This window comes from Sceloporus occidentalis, unplaced genomic scaffold (genome assembly GCF_023333645.1).
Source record: "Sceloporus occidentalis isolate IW3139 unplaced genomic scaffold, rSceOcc1.0.p SCAF_1, whole genome shotgun sequence".
Taxonomy (NCBI): Eukaryota; Metazoa; Chordata; class Lepidosauria; order Squamata; family Phrynosomatidae; genus Sceloporus; species Sceloporus occidentalis.
The window spans coordinates 12,882,297-12,901,019 of NW_028316981.1; the positions used below are offsets into that span (position 1 = coordinate 12,882,297).

General features: G+C 43.2%; 1 protein-coding gene across 1 annotated transcript in view; it reads left to right on the forward strand.

The window, feature by feature from the left end:
* The first annotated feature begins 2,128 nt into the window (after positions 1-2,128).
* The window catches only part of TNXB (tenascin XB), a 97,359-nt gene continuing 80,764 nt past the window's right edge, over positions 2,129-18,723 (forward strand). Inside the window, exons 1-8 of the mRNA XM_089502621.1 lie at positions 2,129-2,573; positions 4,276-4,950; positions 6,529-6,641; positions 9,094-9,247; positions 11,089-11,370; positions 13,937-14,638; positions 17,139-17,468; positions 18,262-18,543. Coding sequence (XP_089358747.1) covers positions 2,129-2,573; positions 4,276-4,950; positions 6,529-6,641; positions 9,094-9,247; positions 11,089-11,370; positions 13,937-14,638; positions 17,139-17,468; positions 18,262-18,543 — 2,983 coding nt within the window. The remainder of the gene's footprint in view (positions 2,574-4,275; positions 4,951-6,528; positions 6,642-9,093; positions 9,248-11,088; positions 11,371-13,936; positions 14,639-17,138; positions 17,469-18,261; positions 18,544-18,723) is intronic.

Consider the following 18,723-nt stretch of genomic DNA (forward strand, 5'->3'; position numbering starts at 1 on the left):
ATTTTAAGGAAGTCCTTAGGATATGATCATGCCCCCTCCCTCAATTATGAACTATCCTTATCTAATTCAGTTCTCCCTGCCCCGCTGGATTTCCTGCTTCATGGCTGATTCTTGCATGTATCTCCATTCGCTACGGGTTGTTTTTCCACCGCGGTGGCTGTTTCCCAAACACCCAGCTTTGGCAAGAGCTTTGGGCCTGGGATCCTCATCAGGCCTCTGTTTGCATTCCTGCCGTCCACATCAATGTGATAGGCGATATCCACATTGTGCTTAACAATTCCCTTGGTGGCTTTTTAAAAAATCTAGTGGTGTGACGCTCCAAGAACGGACTTGAACACCAGCCCTTTTATTGGATTTATCTAACCACAGTGTATTAAGGCACCAGTTCTGGATGTGTGTATCTGTCGAAAGGAGAGTGAGAGAGATTTTAACACTTTTCAATAGACATACATATGCTGTTGGTACATGAGAATGTCAATTGAAACTCAAAATCCTTTATGTATGGAAATGAAGTGGCAAGTCCAGTTTTAACTATGGTTGCTTGTGAACAAAGGCATTGGAAACTGGCCTTTTTGTATGGAAATGAAGTGGCAAGACCAGTTTAGCTGTGGAAAATAGCCTGCAGATGGAGAGAACAGATGAGTGTAAGACGCCCTCCTGAGGATGGGGTCAAATAGTGTTGAAATGTGTGTAGTGACCCAGAAAGCTGAGGGACTGTAGTTTGTGGATGAACTCCAGTTCTGCTCTTTCTCTTTTCAATCTACCTTTGTGGTTCTTTTGTTCAAGGACGGCTGACCTGAGGTCTGAGATGAAATGCCCAGGGCGACTGAAATGTTCTGCCACCAGTTTTTGTGTATTCCATTCCTAATGTCTGTTTTATGTCCATTTATCCTCTGGTGCAGGGACTGGCCTATCTAGGCAATGTAGACTGCTGATGGGCATTGATGACATAGGAGCTTATCACATGAACTTTAAAACACTCTCAAGCATCCTGGGCTGCTGCCGGGATGCAGGATGGAGGCAAGGATTATCACATGCTAAATCGCTGCCTAATCGCCACCTGCCATCAGCCCAGGTCCAAACTGGATCCCAGCCGTGCTCCGCCAGCACTTTTTTGAAGTCAGAAGCTTTCCAGTTTCTAAAAAGGGCTGGTGGAGCATGGTTGAGACCTGGGCTGATGGCGGGTGGCGTAACCAACTGTAGGGGGTGGTGCTTATCTCTGTTTCTAAGCCGAAAAGCCAGTGTTGTCCAAGGCCAGCTCTGGTGGTCATGTGGCCAGCATGATGGCACCAAATGCTGATACTTTCCCATTAAGAAGTGGTACCTATTTATCTACTTGCATTTGCATGCTTTTGAACTGTTTGGTTGGCAGAAGCTGGGACTAGTGACAGCAGCTCATCCCATTATGCAGCACTTGGGCCTCGAACTGCCAACCTTCTGATCTTCCAATCATCAGAACTGCCATCTTAACCACTAAGCCACTACATCCCATAGTATGGCATAAATCATATTGGGGAATGAGCATGTGAAGGTCCCCCTAATATTGTGGGTGATGCCATTAGGTCTTGTGATGACATTTCCTGGATAAATGTGCGAGCAGAGTTGGCATCTTGGTTTGTGGCAAGGCTTAGTACCTGTGTCCCTATCTGTGTCATGTGTCTTCTTGTGGGTGAATACTTGTCAGACGTTTAGAGGCTGTCTGTAGGCGAGTAAATTGTGCCACCAAGAGTCCTTGAAAGAGCGGCATTATTGTAAAGAATGGATTGTAGTTCATTGATGAAGTGCTTGAATGGTCCCAGTTGGAAGCTGTATGTGACTACTAGTGACCACTAGAGTAACTGGGGTCACACACACATCCTCCTGACACACACTGGTCATGGCCTTGGCAGTCCTGGGGGTACACTGGTTCAGAGGAGGACTACTGTCTTCTCTATTGCACTTTAGGTACCTTTCCATCATTTTTTTTTAAAAAAAACAATGCTATTTTAACAAAAGAACAGCCTCATGTGATAAAATCATAGTATCATAGAATCACAGAATTTGAAGAGACCACAAGGGCCATCCAGTCTGATCCTCAGTTACTGATTCCGTTCCCCCTTTTTTATCCTTTTCTTCACAGCTCTACACCATGGGGAGGCCACCAAGTGTCGTTTCCATCCTTCTCTTCCTCTACTGGCTGGGGGCTTCGTGGGAGGCTCAGGTATCCAACCCTGTCACCTTCCCATCCAATGCAACTGTTTTTTCTCACATCTACACCATCAAGCTCGCAGGAGATGTAACAGAGGACGAAGGAGACTCCTCTTTGCCCCAAGAGGCATTGGGTCCTCCTGGGTCCTCCCGTGGAGGAGGTCTATATGAACACACTCTGGACGGGCCTGATCAGGAGCACGTGGTTTTCACCCACCGCATCAACCTTCCCCCGCAGTCCTGTGGGTGTGCACCCGGCACCGAGGACACTCGGGATCTTCTGAAGCGGTTACAGGCACTTGAGAATGAAGTACGGTCACTAAGGGACACATGTCAAGCCGGACGTGGATGCTGTCCTGCTACTGCCCACAGCCAGGCCAGCACAGGTAAGACCTTGGAAGAGGAAAATGTAGCACTGTATAGCAAGTATTAGCTGTGTATGATGCATATGATTGGCAGCCAAACTAGCCACGAGAAAGGGAAGCACTGCTTGGAAATAATTGAAATTTAATTTGTTACTCCTAATTCATTAAAATTTTGCACAACTGTTTCAAAGTCCATTCTTTGCATCATTAAAACACCAATGATATGCAAGTTGAGTTTCCCTTATCCAAAGTTCTTGGGGCCAGGAGTATTTCAGATTTTGGATTTTTAATTCTATTTTAGTTTGGATTTTGGAATATTTATAGAGATAACATGAGATATCTTGGATATAGGACCCAATTTAACCAAGAAATTCAAGTATGTTTCATGAGACTCTTTCACACAGCAAAATGTGACAGGAGCATAGCGGGATGCTCCCATTACTATCGTGAAATTGCTTGAAGATTATCAGATGACATCACGTGACATCGCCATAATCCCATCATTACTGGGTGAATAAAAAGGAACTCTAGTACTGCTTTTCATTCATGAGACTTTCCCGTGAATTAAAAGCGGCGCTAGAGTTCCTCTTTATTGACCCAATAATGATGGGATTATGGTGGCGTCATGGGATGTCATCTGATAATCTTAGTACACTAGTGACAGGAACATACACCTTATATGCATACCCTGAAGGTAATTTTATACACACTATTTTTAATAACTACAGCCGCCAACTTTGTATCCATGGGGGATCTCTCCCGACACACACATCCCTCAGATAAGGAAAAATGTGGACCCTTAAGTCCCATTGTCCGCAATGGTGGGCACATGCCCCCATTGAAAATAATGTGGCTTGCCATCCACGGATGCTTAAATATGAAGATGGCAAGTCCACAGATATCAAGCACCTGCTGTATGTGCATGAAATCAGGTTTGTGTACAATGAACCATCAGAAAGCAAAGATATCACTATCTCAGCCACCTATAGAGATTTTGTAGCACCTTTGAGACTAACGGGGGGGAGGAGAGAAGTTTGTAGCATGAGCTTTCGTAGACTTTAGTCTACTTCTTCAGATACTTATGGTGGAGTGGAAGCCAGGTACAGACAGGAGCACAGGAGTTTAACTGAAGAAAACTGAATGTTGGCTACTGCAGACCCAGTCAGCATGAGTAGAACTCATGAGCTCTACATGATATGTAGTTTGCAAAGGGCTCCCCCCACACGTAAGTCCTTAGGAATGACATCCTGTTGTTTGCACTTGTTGAGAAAGAAGATATCTTTCTGTATCTGGGCAAGTTTCTTGAAGAGGTTGATGGATTTCCACTTCATTCGGCTAAATTTGATGCTTTCCGTAGTGGTAGAATTTAAAGATATAGCTGTGCTAGTCTGTAGAATTAATACATATAGAGATTTTGTAGCACCTCTGAGACTAACTGGGGGGGGGGGGGGAGAAGTTTGTAACATGAGTTTTTGTAGACTTTAGTCTACTTCTTCATATGCTTATGGTGGAATGGAAACCAGGTACAGACACGAGTGCAAGTGTTTAACTGAGTTTAACAGCCACCCATGTGCATAATTTTGGATTTTGGAGTATTTTGGATTTTGGATTTCCAGATCAGGGAGACTCAGCCTGTAAATGTGAATAGGTTTGACTCACTTGAGCTTTGACTCACTTCTCTGCTCCTTCTTATCCTACTCTTTTCCCTCACGTCTTCACACAGGCCAAACAGACATACGCAGTTTGTGTTCACACCATGGTTCCTTCGACCTCTCCCGCTGCCAGTGCGAATGTGAGATGGGCTGGGGTGGCCCCACCTGTGCTGAACCTGTCTGCTCCGGTGGGTGTGGTGGCCCACAGCGCGGCAAGTGTGTGAATGGCCGTTGCCAGTGCCGTCCTGGCTACTCGGGCACCCGCTGCGAAGAGCCACCTTCCTGCCCAAATGACTGTAATGATCAAGGCCGCTGTGTGGATGGGCGTTGCAGTTGCTTCCCGGGCTACATTGGCCCTTCCTGCTCCGAACCAGCGTGCCCCCAGGACTGCCAAGGCCATGGGCAGTGTGTGTCAGGAGGATGCGTGTGTGACCCTGGTTACTCTGGACCCGACTGTGGGACCCGGGCCTGCCCTAGCAATTGTAACCGACGTGGCATGTGCCAAAACGGCCGATGTGTCTGCGAGCCAGGTTTTACCGGCCCAGCATGTGGTACCAAATCTTGTCCCAATGATTGCAACCAGAGAGGACGCTGTCTGAAGGGAGGAGTGTGTGCCTGTCACAAGGGCTACGCAGGGCCTGACTGCGGACAACTGGCATGTCCAGAAGACTGCAGTGGCCACGGAGAATGCCAGAATGGAGTGTGTCTGTGCCAGGATGGTTATTCTGGAGATGACTGCTCCATAGGTAGGCAAAAACATAAGATTCATAGAATCTTTTTTTATCTATATTTTCTACAAAATACAAACCTCAGCCACAGTTATTTTCTATATAACAGTCAGTCATATGAAATTCAAAGAAGAGAAAGAATTGAGTATGAAAATGGGAATTTAAGACATTATATATGTATCAAAGCATTATAGAAATGACATACACATATAGGAAAACAGTGGAGAAATCTTTAGGAAACACCCCCACGCACCTAAAAGCATCTGAGTAGTGACTAAATGGTTAACAGGTCAGGACTGCAGCACTATTACACTATAACAGCAAACCATTTATACAAAAAAATCTGGAAAAGGTTTCAAGAGTGTAGACTGCAGAAAACACAGCTATTCTCTTCAGAGGTTTTGTCCTTTCTGCCCAAGCACCAGAAGTAATCTGAGGTTTCCCTCCTGAAGATTTTCTTGGGAATCCCCAAGGAAGGGACAACCAGACTACATAGACACCACACTCGCTAATTGATAGTTCTTGCAATGCAATGAAAGGAGACATCCACACTCAAACTGGTGGCTGATTCATAGTGGGAAAGGCTGTCATTAATGGATTATTTCCTGTCCGAAAAATATCATGTTCCCAACCAGTGTACAGCACAACAGCACTGGGGGAACTACAACATCATGTGATAAGGCTGAAGCAAAAGTGGGATCAAACCACTGCTATGACGATATAACAGTGTGGTGTAATAAGGACCTTAGAGGTAAGTGCTACTGTATGACAATCATGTAAATAAACTAAAGCTTCAGTTTGTGAAGAACCATTGGATCCAGGAACTAACTTTTTGCAGCCACGGGATTTTCAGCCTCCACTTGTCAAACAGCAATAAACTGATATGGCTGCTCTCTGAGGCTTTATTGGCTTCTGTTCAGGTTCAAACAGAAAAGAGAAGCAGTTGTCCTGATATTCATATGCAGGACCAACCCTACCATTAAACTACATGAGGCAGCTGGCCTGCCAACAGGTAACTAATATTGGATGTCACAAAAAGGCAGCAGTGTCTTAGAGTGCATCTACACAGTAGAAATAATACAGTTTGACACCACTTTTACCACCATGGCTCCATCCTACAGAATGCTGTGATTGGTGAGGCACTAGCACTCTTAGGCAGAGAAGGCTAAAGACCTTGTAAAACTACAGATCCCAGGATGCCCCAGGATGGCACTACAGCACTTGAATTCGTGTCAAACTGCATTATTTCTACAGTGTAGATGCTCCCTATGTTATTTAATTTAACATGGTTGCATTTTTACTGGCAGTGAAAGTAAGACACACTTGTGGATTTTATGCCTGAAGAGCTAAAATAAATCCATTGGTTTTGGGTACTATGGCTGAGCATATTGACTGGGAGTGGAGTGGGCGGTGTTGGTGTTGGCTGTTGCTTGATGTAACATCTAGATATTTTGGATGGTCCTGTTCATATGGCACCATCTTTGTAATACTTTCAGGAGAATGTATATGACAAGTGGGATATAAAAATGATGGTTTCTTGCTCTGTTATTTCTCCTCTCCCCCTGCACCCTGACGTCTGGCTCTTGGCTTAAACAGAGATTCCATCCATTGGTGTCCGTGTGTCAAACCGAGATGAAACATCTTTCCGCTTGGAGTGGAACCGCCCAGAGATTCCTGTGGACGCCTATGAGATCCATGTCTTACCCAAGGTCAGTTGCAAAGAGCAATACAATGTGGGGGGAATGGAGGATGGATGACTGTTGTGAATAATATGTGTGTGTGTGTGTGTGTGTGTGTAAGATAGAGAGAGGGAAAGATTCAGAATGTTTCTATTTAAAATAAATAAATCCACATTAACCAATTAAAAAATAATTAGTGGACATTAACGAACGCTAGGACTATAAAGAATATTCACATTCATTATCAAAAAATTATCAACCCACATAATATTTGTTTGTTTGTTTTTACGAAGAAACCCCCACCACCCAATTTTTAATGGAATTCGCACAAAAAACATTGTATTTGTAACTTTTATGCAAAAAAAGTTACTGGTTTCTGCAAAACCTTTTCTCACAAAAACAATGTTTGTGTGAACAAAGTTTTTGCTAATGATGCTCACAACTCCCCAAATAATTCTTTAAAAACATAAAAGAATGTACAAGGATTTCTTAATTTCACCAAGCAGGAAGAAGTGTTTTCAAATATTTCATTCTTGCATGTAAGAAAAAAACCCCAAAGATTTATATCCTCAGTTACATACACACACACAAAGATACACATCTTCTGATTTCTTGCCACCCGGAAGAACTTTTCCTTCTGTATAAACAGAACAAGATACCCCAAAGTCCTGCATTTGGGGAGTATGGGTTCTTCATAAAGACAGAAGTGTGTGTGTGTTGTATAATTTATGAATGTCGGAAATGTATTAATTTTACAGAGAAACACATGGCTAAGTTAACTCACCAGTACCTTCAACTTGGTGTTCAGGTAGAACACAAAGTAGCTACTTCCTGACTGTCAACTCCATATGTCATGAATTTCAACTGTCTTTATTGCTATTCTTGAAAACCTGGCAACACTAACTCTGAGTTTTAGTCCCCAAAATAAGCCCAGTACTTTGTATAGTTCCTTTAAAGTTTAGGCTGAACCCTAAAACAGATACTGCTTCCCATCGACATGGAGGTTTCTTGTTCTGGAACTGGCGGTAATTCTCAGCAGCAGTAGTAATAACAACAACAGTCAGCCCTCCATATCCACGGATTCTTTATCTACAGATTCAGTCATCTACAGCTTGAAAACATTGAAAAAATATATAAATTCCCAAGAGCAAACCTTGATTTTGCCATTTTATATTAAGGACACCATTTTACTACACCACTGTATATAATGGACCTTGAGCTTGTTTGGAGGTTCTAGCAGGGGAGCGCAGCTATTGTATACCCTTGACCGAAGAACGGTACACTCCTATCTGGGATGGTTGTCCTCTTCCACCGAGTGCGCAGCTTCGGGAGGGATGCACATGGAGCGGTGAGGGAGGAAGGGGACATCCGCCTAGCCAGCCAGATCAGTCGAATCAACCCTGGCGATCAATGGGGTGACAGATGTCGCAGCCAGATCGTCATCACATCCACCACTGTATATAATGGGACTAGAGTATTCTTGGATTTTGATACCCATTTGAGTCCTGGAATCAAATCCCAGCAAATACCAAGGGCCCACTTTATTATTATGATTTTATTCATTCATATTGCCAGTATCCAGTAATGGGACTCAAGACGGCTGACATTTTAAACAGTATAGTTTAAAAACACTACAAAAAATGAAAGTATATAATATACAATTAAACAATAATATATTAATCACAAATTCTAATGTGCATTAAAACCATCAAGAATAAAGACTATATACATACCCTTTAAGGACCTGTTCGTTAATCACTAAATATTCATTTGGCATATATCCAGCACACAGTTTGGCAATTCCAAGGTTTAGCCAGCCTGATTGATTCAAAGTGATTGAACTTTGTTGTTGTGTGCCTGCAAGTCAGACTCATTTCTGACTTGAACATTTATGCAAGAGTCTTCCTTTGCACCTCCAAATGGAGGAGGATCTTACCCATTTGTGTAAAGGGTTGAAGACCTTCCTCTTTCATTCACTGGATTGAGTTGCTGAGTGTGTTGAAGATGGCCAAAATGGGAAATGAATGATAAGGAGCTTGTTTGTAGTATGTTAGAATATTATTTTAGCATTTTTGTATTTCAGCATTTTATAGTGTTGTGTTTTATCCTCCATTTTTGATTATATGTGTGTGATGTTCTGCCCCTTGGTGGAAATGGTGTTATAAACAAGCATCATCATCATCATCATCATCATCATCATCATCATCATCATCATCATCATTATGGCAACTCTAAGACAAAGCTAGCACATAGTTTTCTTGGACTGAGAGTATATGCCTCTCCCAAAGTCACCCAGCGGTTTTCCAAAGCTGAGTGGGGAATCGAGCCCTGGTCTCCAGGGTCACATTCCAATGCTCAAATCACTACACCGTGCTGACTCTTGGTGCTTTAACTAGACACTCATTATTATAAAGTATGTGTTGGCAATTTCCTAATGATTCTAATAATTCATTCTATCCCCTCTCTTTCTCCCAACATACAGAAGGATCGCCAGGCTGGTGAATCTGTACGCTTACCTGGTTCTGAGACAGTCTTTGAACGCAGAGGACTGACACCTGGAGAGGAATATACCGTCACCATACGGGCAGAAAAGGGGCAGCGCTATGGACCGCCTGTCTCTCAGAGCATTCAAACACGTATGTAATTTGAAGCAGCAAGAGTATATGTGTACACTTTCCCCTCCCTCTCTCTGTCTCTACCTCTGTGTCTCCACTTTTTTCTGGCTTAACTGCTCAGCATGTCTATAAAATCTTTTCCCACCTTCCTTTGAACACAGTCCTGCTCCTCCTCTGGATCTCTCTGCCCACTAAACATCCCATTTCCCTCCACTTCTTTCCTTCTCAATCCAATGTTAAAACTTTCTCCTCTCCTACGTTTTACCCTCAATTTATCCATGGGTCATATCAAAATCCATGATTTTTGCCCTAAAATCTTCCCTCGATTTATACATGAGGTTGACTCGTACATGAGTATATACGGTAATTTTGCCTTCTAGCAGGGATTCTTTTACAAAACTATTAAAAAAAACAGAATGCATTGCATTATAATAAAACAACATCCACCTGCAGCAGAAAATACTCTGACTTCCATGAGTACAATAGCAAAAGAATATATGAAATATTACAAAACTGAAAAAATAAAAAATACAACTAATACATAAAGTTAAGGTGAAAATAGCAAGACTGCATTACATGAATATACAGCTATCTATGTGGTCTTTTAACAAATCTCCCCCCTCTCTTCCCTGCCCCCGGTTGTTATTATGTGCCTCCAAGTCATTTTTGACAAATGGTGACCCTAAACCAACCTACAATGGGGTTTTCTTGGCAAGTTTCTTGAGAGGGGGTTTGCCATTGTCATCCTTTGGGTCTGAGAGAGAGTGACTTGTCCAAGGTCATCCAATGGGTTTTTTAAGGTCAAGCAGGGAATTGAACCCTTATCTCCAGAATCGTGTCCAGCTCTTAAACCACTACACCACTTTACTGCCCCAATACACTACTTTAAAAGTAAAAGCTGTGGAGACATGTTGTAAGGTGCAAGAACTCACATATAATACTGTATTCTCAAAAGAAAATGCTGAGCATGCATATCTACCAAACCTGCAGTGAGAGATGTCAGGGGTTAAAGTCAGCACACTGGGAAATGCTTAGATGTGTGTGTGTCTGACCATGAGCATCCAGCACTAGAAGGACAAGGCTGATCAAGCACAGCTGATGCTCACAGCCTCAAGGACACTCTGATGCCTGTGTGCACTTGTGCCTGGATGATGAAACATCTAGCTGGATTGCACAGAGGGACACTTTAGAATGTAACACAGGAAGTCACTGGGTTTGGGAGACCGCATGGTCTGAAGGCTATATAAACTCAGGAGCTTCTAGTGATTGCTATGTGGGTTTTAGTAGGAATTGGTATTCGTTTGTGATCTGTATTATAGCACTGTAAATAAAGCACTTCGGGAGACTTGGCTTGTCTGGTCGTTTATCAGCTGAAGCCTGGCATCGGTTGCTGAGAGTCCCCAGAGGTTCCTGCATTTCTTCAGTTCCTGGAAGACAACCAGCTGCTGTAATCTCAACTGAGGACTGAGAACCACGTTTCTGAATTTGCCAGTTTACTCTGCCATATGCCAGCATTGGCTACAGGGCTCAGATGATTTACTGACAAGAGAATCTCCTGACACAAAACTTGGAGCTAGGAGTTTGTACCATGAGATGTGGATTAGAATTAGAATTCCTGAGCAGGGCATTGAACCCTGGTCTCCAGAGTCTGATAGCAAGAACAAAAATATCCTGCTTCCCACCTAAAATTGGCATTTAAAGAGGCTCATAATTTAAAATAACAATGCAATTAATAATATGCATAATTATAATAATTTGCATAAAATGCAAATTTGATGCCCAGATATGAAGCAACCCTACCCTGACCCACAGTAACACTCCTGCTTTCTCTCTCTGTCTCTCCCTTTCTCAATCCTCTGCAGGTGTGGCTCCTCCCCGTGGCCTGAAGTCATCACAGGTGACAGAAAACACCATGACATTGCGGTGGGATCCACCTGCATCTCGCCCTGATGGATACATCCTCAGCTATGTTCCTGTAGTTGCTGCCCGTCCAGCCCAAGCCACAAAACGCGTGGAGCTGCCAGCAGGACCTGAAACGGTCACCTTGGATGGGCTGGACAGCAACACCCGCTATCGCATCACTCTGGTCGCTCGCCAGAGTGGCGAGAGCAGCCGAGCCACCAGCATCATCACCAGCACTACTGGTAGGGCACTGGGATTGTGTGCTGTCTCCTGTTTCAGTCTATATTGTGAACTGTGGAAAAGTTTGTTTGCCTGCCTCTTAGAAGTATTTGGTGTCCCAATCCTGGGCAGTGTCCATTGGGTTAGGTGGGCTTTATCTCTGAAGTTCCAAGCAAAGTGGTGACAAGGAACATGAAGATGCTACCCAAAATGATAACCCTGTGTCAAATTATCCCAGCCCTGCAGTAGTCAAGTCCAGCAGTTAACCGTTCGGAAGTTCAGGCTTTGGAAGTTAAAACAAATGGCACATTCACACTAGTGTTGTTGTGCTGAGTAGATACGGAGAGATTCAATGATGCAATACCGAATCAAAGTTCCCACTACATTTACTCCGATTGAATCTCTCCATGGCAATTTAACACTGTTGATGTTCACATCACCATTCGTATCGATTTAAAATGGAGCTGACATTTTGATCGTTCTTGGGGTTTTTTTAAAACTGTCAATCAAATGATGTGCATCTATGTCATACTGTTTGGGCAAATTCCCCCCACATCAGCCTCGAAGGATGGCAATGGCAAGCCCCTTTGAACAACCCTTGCCAAGAATCCCTCTCGATAGGTTCACCTTGGGGGAGTCACACTCTCTCAGCCAAGAAACCCCCACAGGTTTAAATGCATGGGGGTTATAAATAAAATATTATATGTGTGCGAGAGCTTTGGGAGCAGAGCCTGTTTTGATTTTATTTCTTGGGAAAGAGGAAAAAACAGCCCAACTGATAGGGTTTTTTTTTAAAAAAAAAGTCAAACAAATCATGCACACTTTTGCCATGCCAATTATGCCAATATTATCATTTTCCTCTCTGTGGAAAGAACTTGAGGCTAGAGATAGAGAACTTGGGGGCTGTACAGACAGCTCCAAAGGGGCAGCCTCCAACTGCCCCTTTTACAACCAGATTGGGGCTACGGCAACGGTAAGCCATAGCCCCGATCTGGCCTTTTCAGAGCACGAAAAGGAACTTCAAAAAGCGGGTCCGTTTTGCGCCCTGGAAAGGATGCAATAGCTGTGGCACCGCAGCTTTACTGCCCTCCTTCAGTGCTGCGTCATACAGATGCAGTGTCAGAGGAGCACTGTGACACTGTGCGCTGTGTGGTTCAGCATTACGACACCTTGAGGGCAGAGCCAGGGCGTGCATCTTGTAGACGCTACTCCCCAACTCTGCCCTCAGGCCGGCCTAAAGTTCTGGTCTGTACAGGGCCTAAGTTTGCATGCAGAAAGCCCCACGTTCAATCCCAGGCATTTGTGGGCAGAGTTAGAAACAGAAATGGAGGAAATTAACAGTTTTGCTGTCTACAGCATTAAGATACTGTTACTACTGAATCTTCTTGATCCTATTTATGAAAACATTCATGAAACTGGAGAGCTTCATTAATGGGGAGGATAGATCTGAACTTATAAAACTACCGGACGGAGAGTCAAGCCATTGGTCTATCTTCTTCAGTATCATTTCTTCTCACTGGCAACGTATCTCCAGCTTTTCTGGCGAACAGACTCCCTTTCTTATTCTACGTTTTGATAGCCTGGTTCTTTTTCAAATTATAACTCCCAGAATCTACAGTTCTGGGAATCGTTGTCCAAGAAAGGAACTTTTCAATACTCTGTTTTAAGTAGTGGATATCTGTATAGTTTTAGACAAGGGTCCCTGGGTCCACCCCCACCCCCCTGAAAAATGGCCGTAGGGGCCGCATTTCTTTAATTCTTGTTTTACACTCTGTATTTAATATCTCCTTTGAGACACATTTTTGCCACATTTTGTGGTCTCCTTGGTGTTAATACCACTTGCTGTTATTAAAAAGGCTTCTCCTACACCTAAATGGCCCAGGAAGCCACATGAATACGGTGAAAAGTGCCCCCTATAACAGCTAGAGGGGGCCACTTTATATATATATATATAATTTTATTTTAGTGGGTACAGTATTGTGGAGACATGCAGCCATCCAAGATCTCCAGGGGGTTAATGTGACCCCCTGTCTTCCACAATTGCCCCTCCTGCTATAGAGAATGCAGGCTGAAGGTGGAAGTGGAAATGGAGTGAACGTGAAAGGATAACTGAAAGAAAACTATGACATTGTTTAGATTTTTTATTTCTTACATGTTTGTGCTCACAATTATTTTCTTTTTACCCAAGGATTGTCTCATCCCCTCTTTTCCTCAGCTGCAGTGGCTTCCAGACTCAAGATGCTGGACTCCCCCCCTAACCTATGCCTTCCTTGTCCCTTTTGTTTCTAACCCACAGATTTCTGAAGATATCGTATGAAAATGAGCCAAGAAGATGCTATGTGATGAGGGTTAAGACTAACTTCATCTCTTTTTTTATTACAGCTAATGCAAAAACAGAAAGGTACCAGAGAATGAGAGAATAGTGGGCATATGTCTTCTTATGAGGTGCTAACTCCAGTACAAGCTGGTCTGGAGAGGATGAGAGACCTGGGAAGTTCTGCTTCTCCACGTCCTCTACATCCTTTCTTCAATGCTTGTTTCCATTCAATCTTCTGATGTAAATGCTTCCATTTTTGATCCCCTCACTAGCACTCCCTCCAAGGCCATCAGTCCGCCAGTACTCGACACCACCACCCTCTTCCCGTTTAAGACCTGATGCTTCCCCTACTCACCCAGAAGCCACGAAGCCAGGCACCAGGCTACCACCAGGCCGCAACACCACCTTAGTGACCAAGGAGCTCTTCCTGAAGAAAATTACCCAGAATATCTCAGCCAAGCTTTCCCCATACAACGGGACTCTCCTAGAACGCTTGGAGAGTTACCTCCGGGCCACCAACTTCCCTGTCCAGGGCAACCGGACCATTGAAAATGTGGCCAGGGATATCTACATCTACCTCATTCGTTGGAAGCCAAAGGAGTTCCAAGAGAGGGTCAAGGAACGCCTCGTGAAAGAGACAAATAGCTCATTCCCTCAAAGGGAATTCCCGATGGAGGGAACTGATAGTGTCTACTCAGAAGGGTACATCCGTTCTGACCATGCCAAACCATCAGTGATCACCAGCTCCCCCGATGGCATCGAAGTATCATTGGATGGCGTAAGGGGTCTCTCTGATAACGTGATTATCCGCTTCCGAAATACAGGGAGTGGAGAAGGAGGGGAAGTAACAGTACCTGGGGACACTTCCAGAGCAGTCATCACTGGACTGGCTCCTGGCACAACCTACCAAGTGGAAATCCATGGCGTTGTGAAAGGCCATTCCTCTAAGTCATACTCCTTTATAACGGCCACAGGTACCAGGGTTGGTAGGACGTCTGTCTTCCAGTGTGGCTTGCTGTCCTCTTTTTCCTATAATGTACAAATCACCTGCCTCATTTCCATGTTGCCAGCAAATGGAACCAGCATAGCATCCATATGTTGCTAGCCATACACTTAACCACACATTGCTTTCAATTCTCCAGGAAGTCATGGACACCAGCGTGCTAATTATTGTCTTCTTCTTTTTTTAAAAAAAAATAATGTCGCTGTGTTCCTCACCTGTATTGTCCTTCACACAGATATCGGTCTCTGACAGCTTATTGTCTTCTTCTTCAAGCCAAATAACACAACCTCTTTCAGCTCCAGTTTGTTCAGTCTGTTGTTTTGCTGCAAGTCACCACCTTCAGTCCTGCCTTTTTGCTTTCAGGTCTTGTCTTTGCAGTTCTAAATCAATTTGAACAATTACTAGAGATGAGCTAAATTTGGGTGGTTGGAGCATACAGGGAGATACAGGTAACAGAGGACACAACGAAATATTGCAGCCAGACACACACTCTAAACTTGTAAAAAATAACTTTTAAAACAGTTAGAATTCCTTTGCAAAAAGAGTGCTGTTCTTTGTTATTTTACAGGTGCAACATAACTTAGGCATGCCTTACTCCAAAAAATGAATAATTACAATAGTTCCTCATTATTATTATTCATTATTCTTATTCATTATACTTGATGAATTAATTTAAAGCTCTGAAATCCCAGTTGTAGATGACGGTAGGCAGAAAGATTGTAGCGAACAAATGAAGCAACTGTAAAATGCTAAGTTTCTTCCCTTAGTTTTTGATCTGCTTCCACCATCCTCACACCAATCTATTGGGGTAGAATAGGCTAAAGACAACATTTGACCCAAAACAATTTTGCAAAGACTTCTATTTTCCTGTGAAAGGTGGTCTGCAAATGCTTTGATACATGGTAAATATGTTTAATATACAGCACTCACAATATTTAGCTAAACATTCAGCACTATTTAGTAAAATGCTTACTACAATAATATATTTATTAGCAAGAGTCAAGGGTTTAATCTCCCCCCTAAAAAAAAATCAATGGCATTTAAAAATATTTACACTTGAAATTTTGCTGAATGTTAATCTTCTGTGAAATGTCTTTTTCAGTGATGCTAATTCCTTTTGTGTCACTTAATCTTTTAATCTTTACCCTTTTTAAAAGGCCACAGTCATGTGTTTATTCCACCAAGAGTGTCTGGATGCGTTGCATTTAATGGCTTTACTCTTCTTCTAGGCAAAACTGTGTTCCCGGATCTTGCCTTCATGTTGCTTCTGTGTAGCCAAGAGATTTGTTTTTCTGTTTCTTTTGCAGCAATGTTGGCTTCTGTTACACACCGCATCAAGCCATCTCACTAGGCTGTTGCTACCATAATCTAACTGCACACCTTGAAAAGTATATATATGTGTTTTTTTTCTTCTCAAAAAGGTGCTTTCTCTGCCTGGAATGAATATATGCAATTTAGTTTGGTTTTTGGGAGGTGGAGGTGGATGGGAGATGCATATACTTAGTTCTGGCATAGGTTTGTTTGCTTAGCATACCTCTCAATTGAACTTACCTTTATTAATTGCCCAGCTATTCCTTACAATTGTCTCCACTTTTACAATGGTACATTTTGAGTTGGAATTTTCATGCAAATTTTCTTCATCCTACTTTTCTTGAAGAGCATAGGAAAGTGATTTTATCTTAGGGCCAGATAGGGGGAATGATGAAAGTGCAGTAGTATATCAGCTGAAGCCTGGGAAATAATAATGGACTACCCCGCACGCACATGGAGGATGGAAGAATTGTTGCAAATAAACAAACATGTCAAGGCTACTATTAATGCCCAATGCCTTGTCTGAATGGGTCTAATGACTTGTTTCCTCCCTGTTCAGATAACCCACGACTTAAACCCTGGTTTTGGTGCAGGCAGTCTGGACCATGTCTGGCATGTCCCTCCCCAGAACCGGGCATAATAAGGTTATAACAGAGTAAAAAAACAACAAGCCTTACCTGTTGCAATGAGTAGTGGTGACAGACTCACAGGGTGGCCCAATGTGATGCCTTGTGTGGATGGAGGCCGAAGTTATAGGGAGCAACTATGGGGACAGAATATTCTGAGTTGCTCTTGGAGTATTCTGGCCAGTGTAGACAAGGCCACAGTCAGCCTATAAAAAACATCAGGGCTTTCTAAAAATAAATTGGACACCTCAAAAATTCAAAATGTAATTTTTGCCAAATTCTAAATCTTGTGCAAAATTTAATTGTCTCTCTACAATGCAAAAATTCATTGCCTCTTGCAATGAAATGTGTCAGAGCATAAAGATACAGCCTCTCAGGGCAGCCCCACCACAGAATGCATGTCATTAGTCAAGAGACCTTATTTTGGTCCAAGAATTGAAGAGTTATGCTGGCTGGATGAAAATGGTGAGGAAGAGGGTGCCTTCTCCAGAAAAGGGATTCTGGTTCTCTGATTCTACATCTGTCTTCCTTCAGCTCCAGCTTCGCCTACAGCGGCCAAGGCTCGGCCTGTCCTGAGTACTACCCGGAGCCCAGAAGTGTCACTGAAGGACCTAACAGTGACAGAGGCCTCTCCAAATAGTCTGCGAGTCTCTTGGTCAGCCCCACCCAGTTCCTTCCGTGGCTTTTCCCTTCAGTATAGGGATCCCCAGTCCAATGCAACACCTGGGGAAGTCAGAGTACCGGGGACAGTGAGAAGTGTCAATGTGATGGGCTTGACCCCTAGAACTGACTATGAATTGCAGTTATATGGAGAGAAACCCAACGGGCTTTATGAAGGTCCAATAGCAACCAAGGCATCAACAGGTACCTCATTCCTCCCTGCCATTATTGACTATCATTTCTTTTTCCTTTCTAGATCTCCAACAACTAGTATCTGTGCAAAGGAGATTTCTGAATGCATTTTTTTACCCAATCTAGCATGTTTCCTGATCCATTGAGTAATGCTTCCAGAAACTAATTTTATTTCTTTTAGCAGCCAGTTTCTATATTTTGGGATGTTACAACAATAATTTCAGAACCATTTCTCAGGATCCTAAGATACTGCTAGTTATTCCCAGTAAAGCAAAAGCGAAGTCGAAGGCTTTCGTGCTCGGCATCCATAGTTTTTTGTGGGTATTTCGGGCTATGTGGCCATGTTCTAGAAGAGTTTATTCCTGATGGCTTGCCACCATCTGTGGATGGCATCTTTAGAGAAAGCATCTGTGGCTGGCATCTTCTTTCTTTGAAGATGCCAGCCACAGATGCTGGTAAAATGTCAGGAATAAACTCTTCTAGAACATGGCCACATAACCTGAAAAACCCACAAAAAACTGTGATTGAATATACCCTCTCAGCCTCTGAGGAAGGCCAAGAAAAACCACTTCTGAACAAACCTTGCCAGGAAAACCCTATAATAGGTTCACCTTATGGTCACCATAAATTGGAAACAACTTGAAGGCACACAACAACAGCCCTGCCAAAACTCTCTTTTATTTTCACCCTAGCAGAGAGAAACACAAATTGGGAATAAATCCAAAATGTTCATCATCAGCTTGTTTGTTTCCTTGCTTAACATTCAGGAGTTCATCTCCTCTTTTTTCTTTTCCTTTTTTTTTAGCCCCACCAGCAGAATTAGAGAAGCCCAGTTTGGGAGAGATCTCAGTCTTGGAAGTGACTGAGAATGCTGCACGCCTTTCCTGGAGTGTCGCCACTGGGACCTTTGATTCCTTTTTAATCCAGTATAAGGATGCCGAAGGCAAACCAAAGTCACTGCCTTTGAATGGGGATTTGCGAGAAGCTATCATCTCTGACTTGGTACCTTCCCGAAAATACAAGTTCAACCTTTATGGACTGGTAGGACGCAAACGTCATGGCCCTGTATCCACAGAAGCAGTCACAGGTGAGCCATGATTCCTAAAATTGCTGTACATCTTTTTTTAAAACTTCAACTCTCAGAAGCCTCAGCCAGCATGATCAACAGTCAGGGAGCTAAGGTCTAAAACATCTAGAGAATTACTACTTTAGATGACAACCCAGGACTACACTACTGTTGAGGTAGATTTTCTAATTATCATCTGCT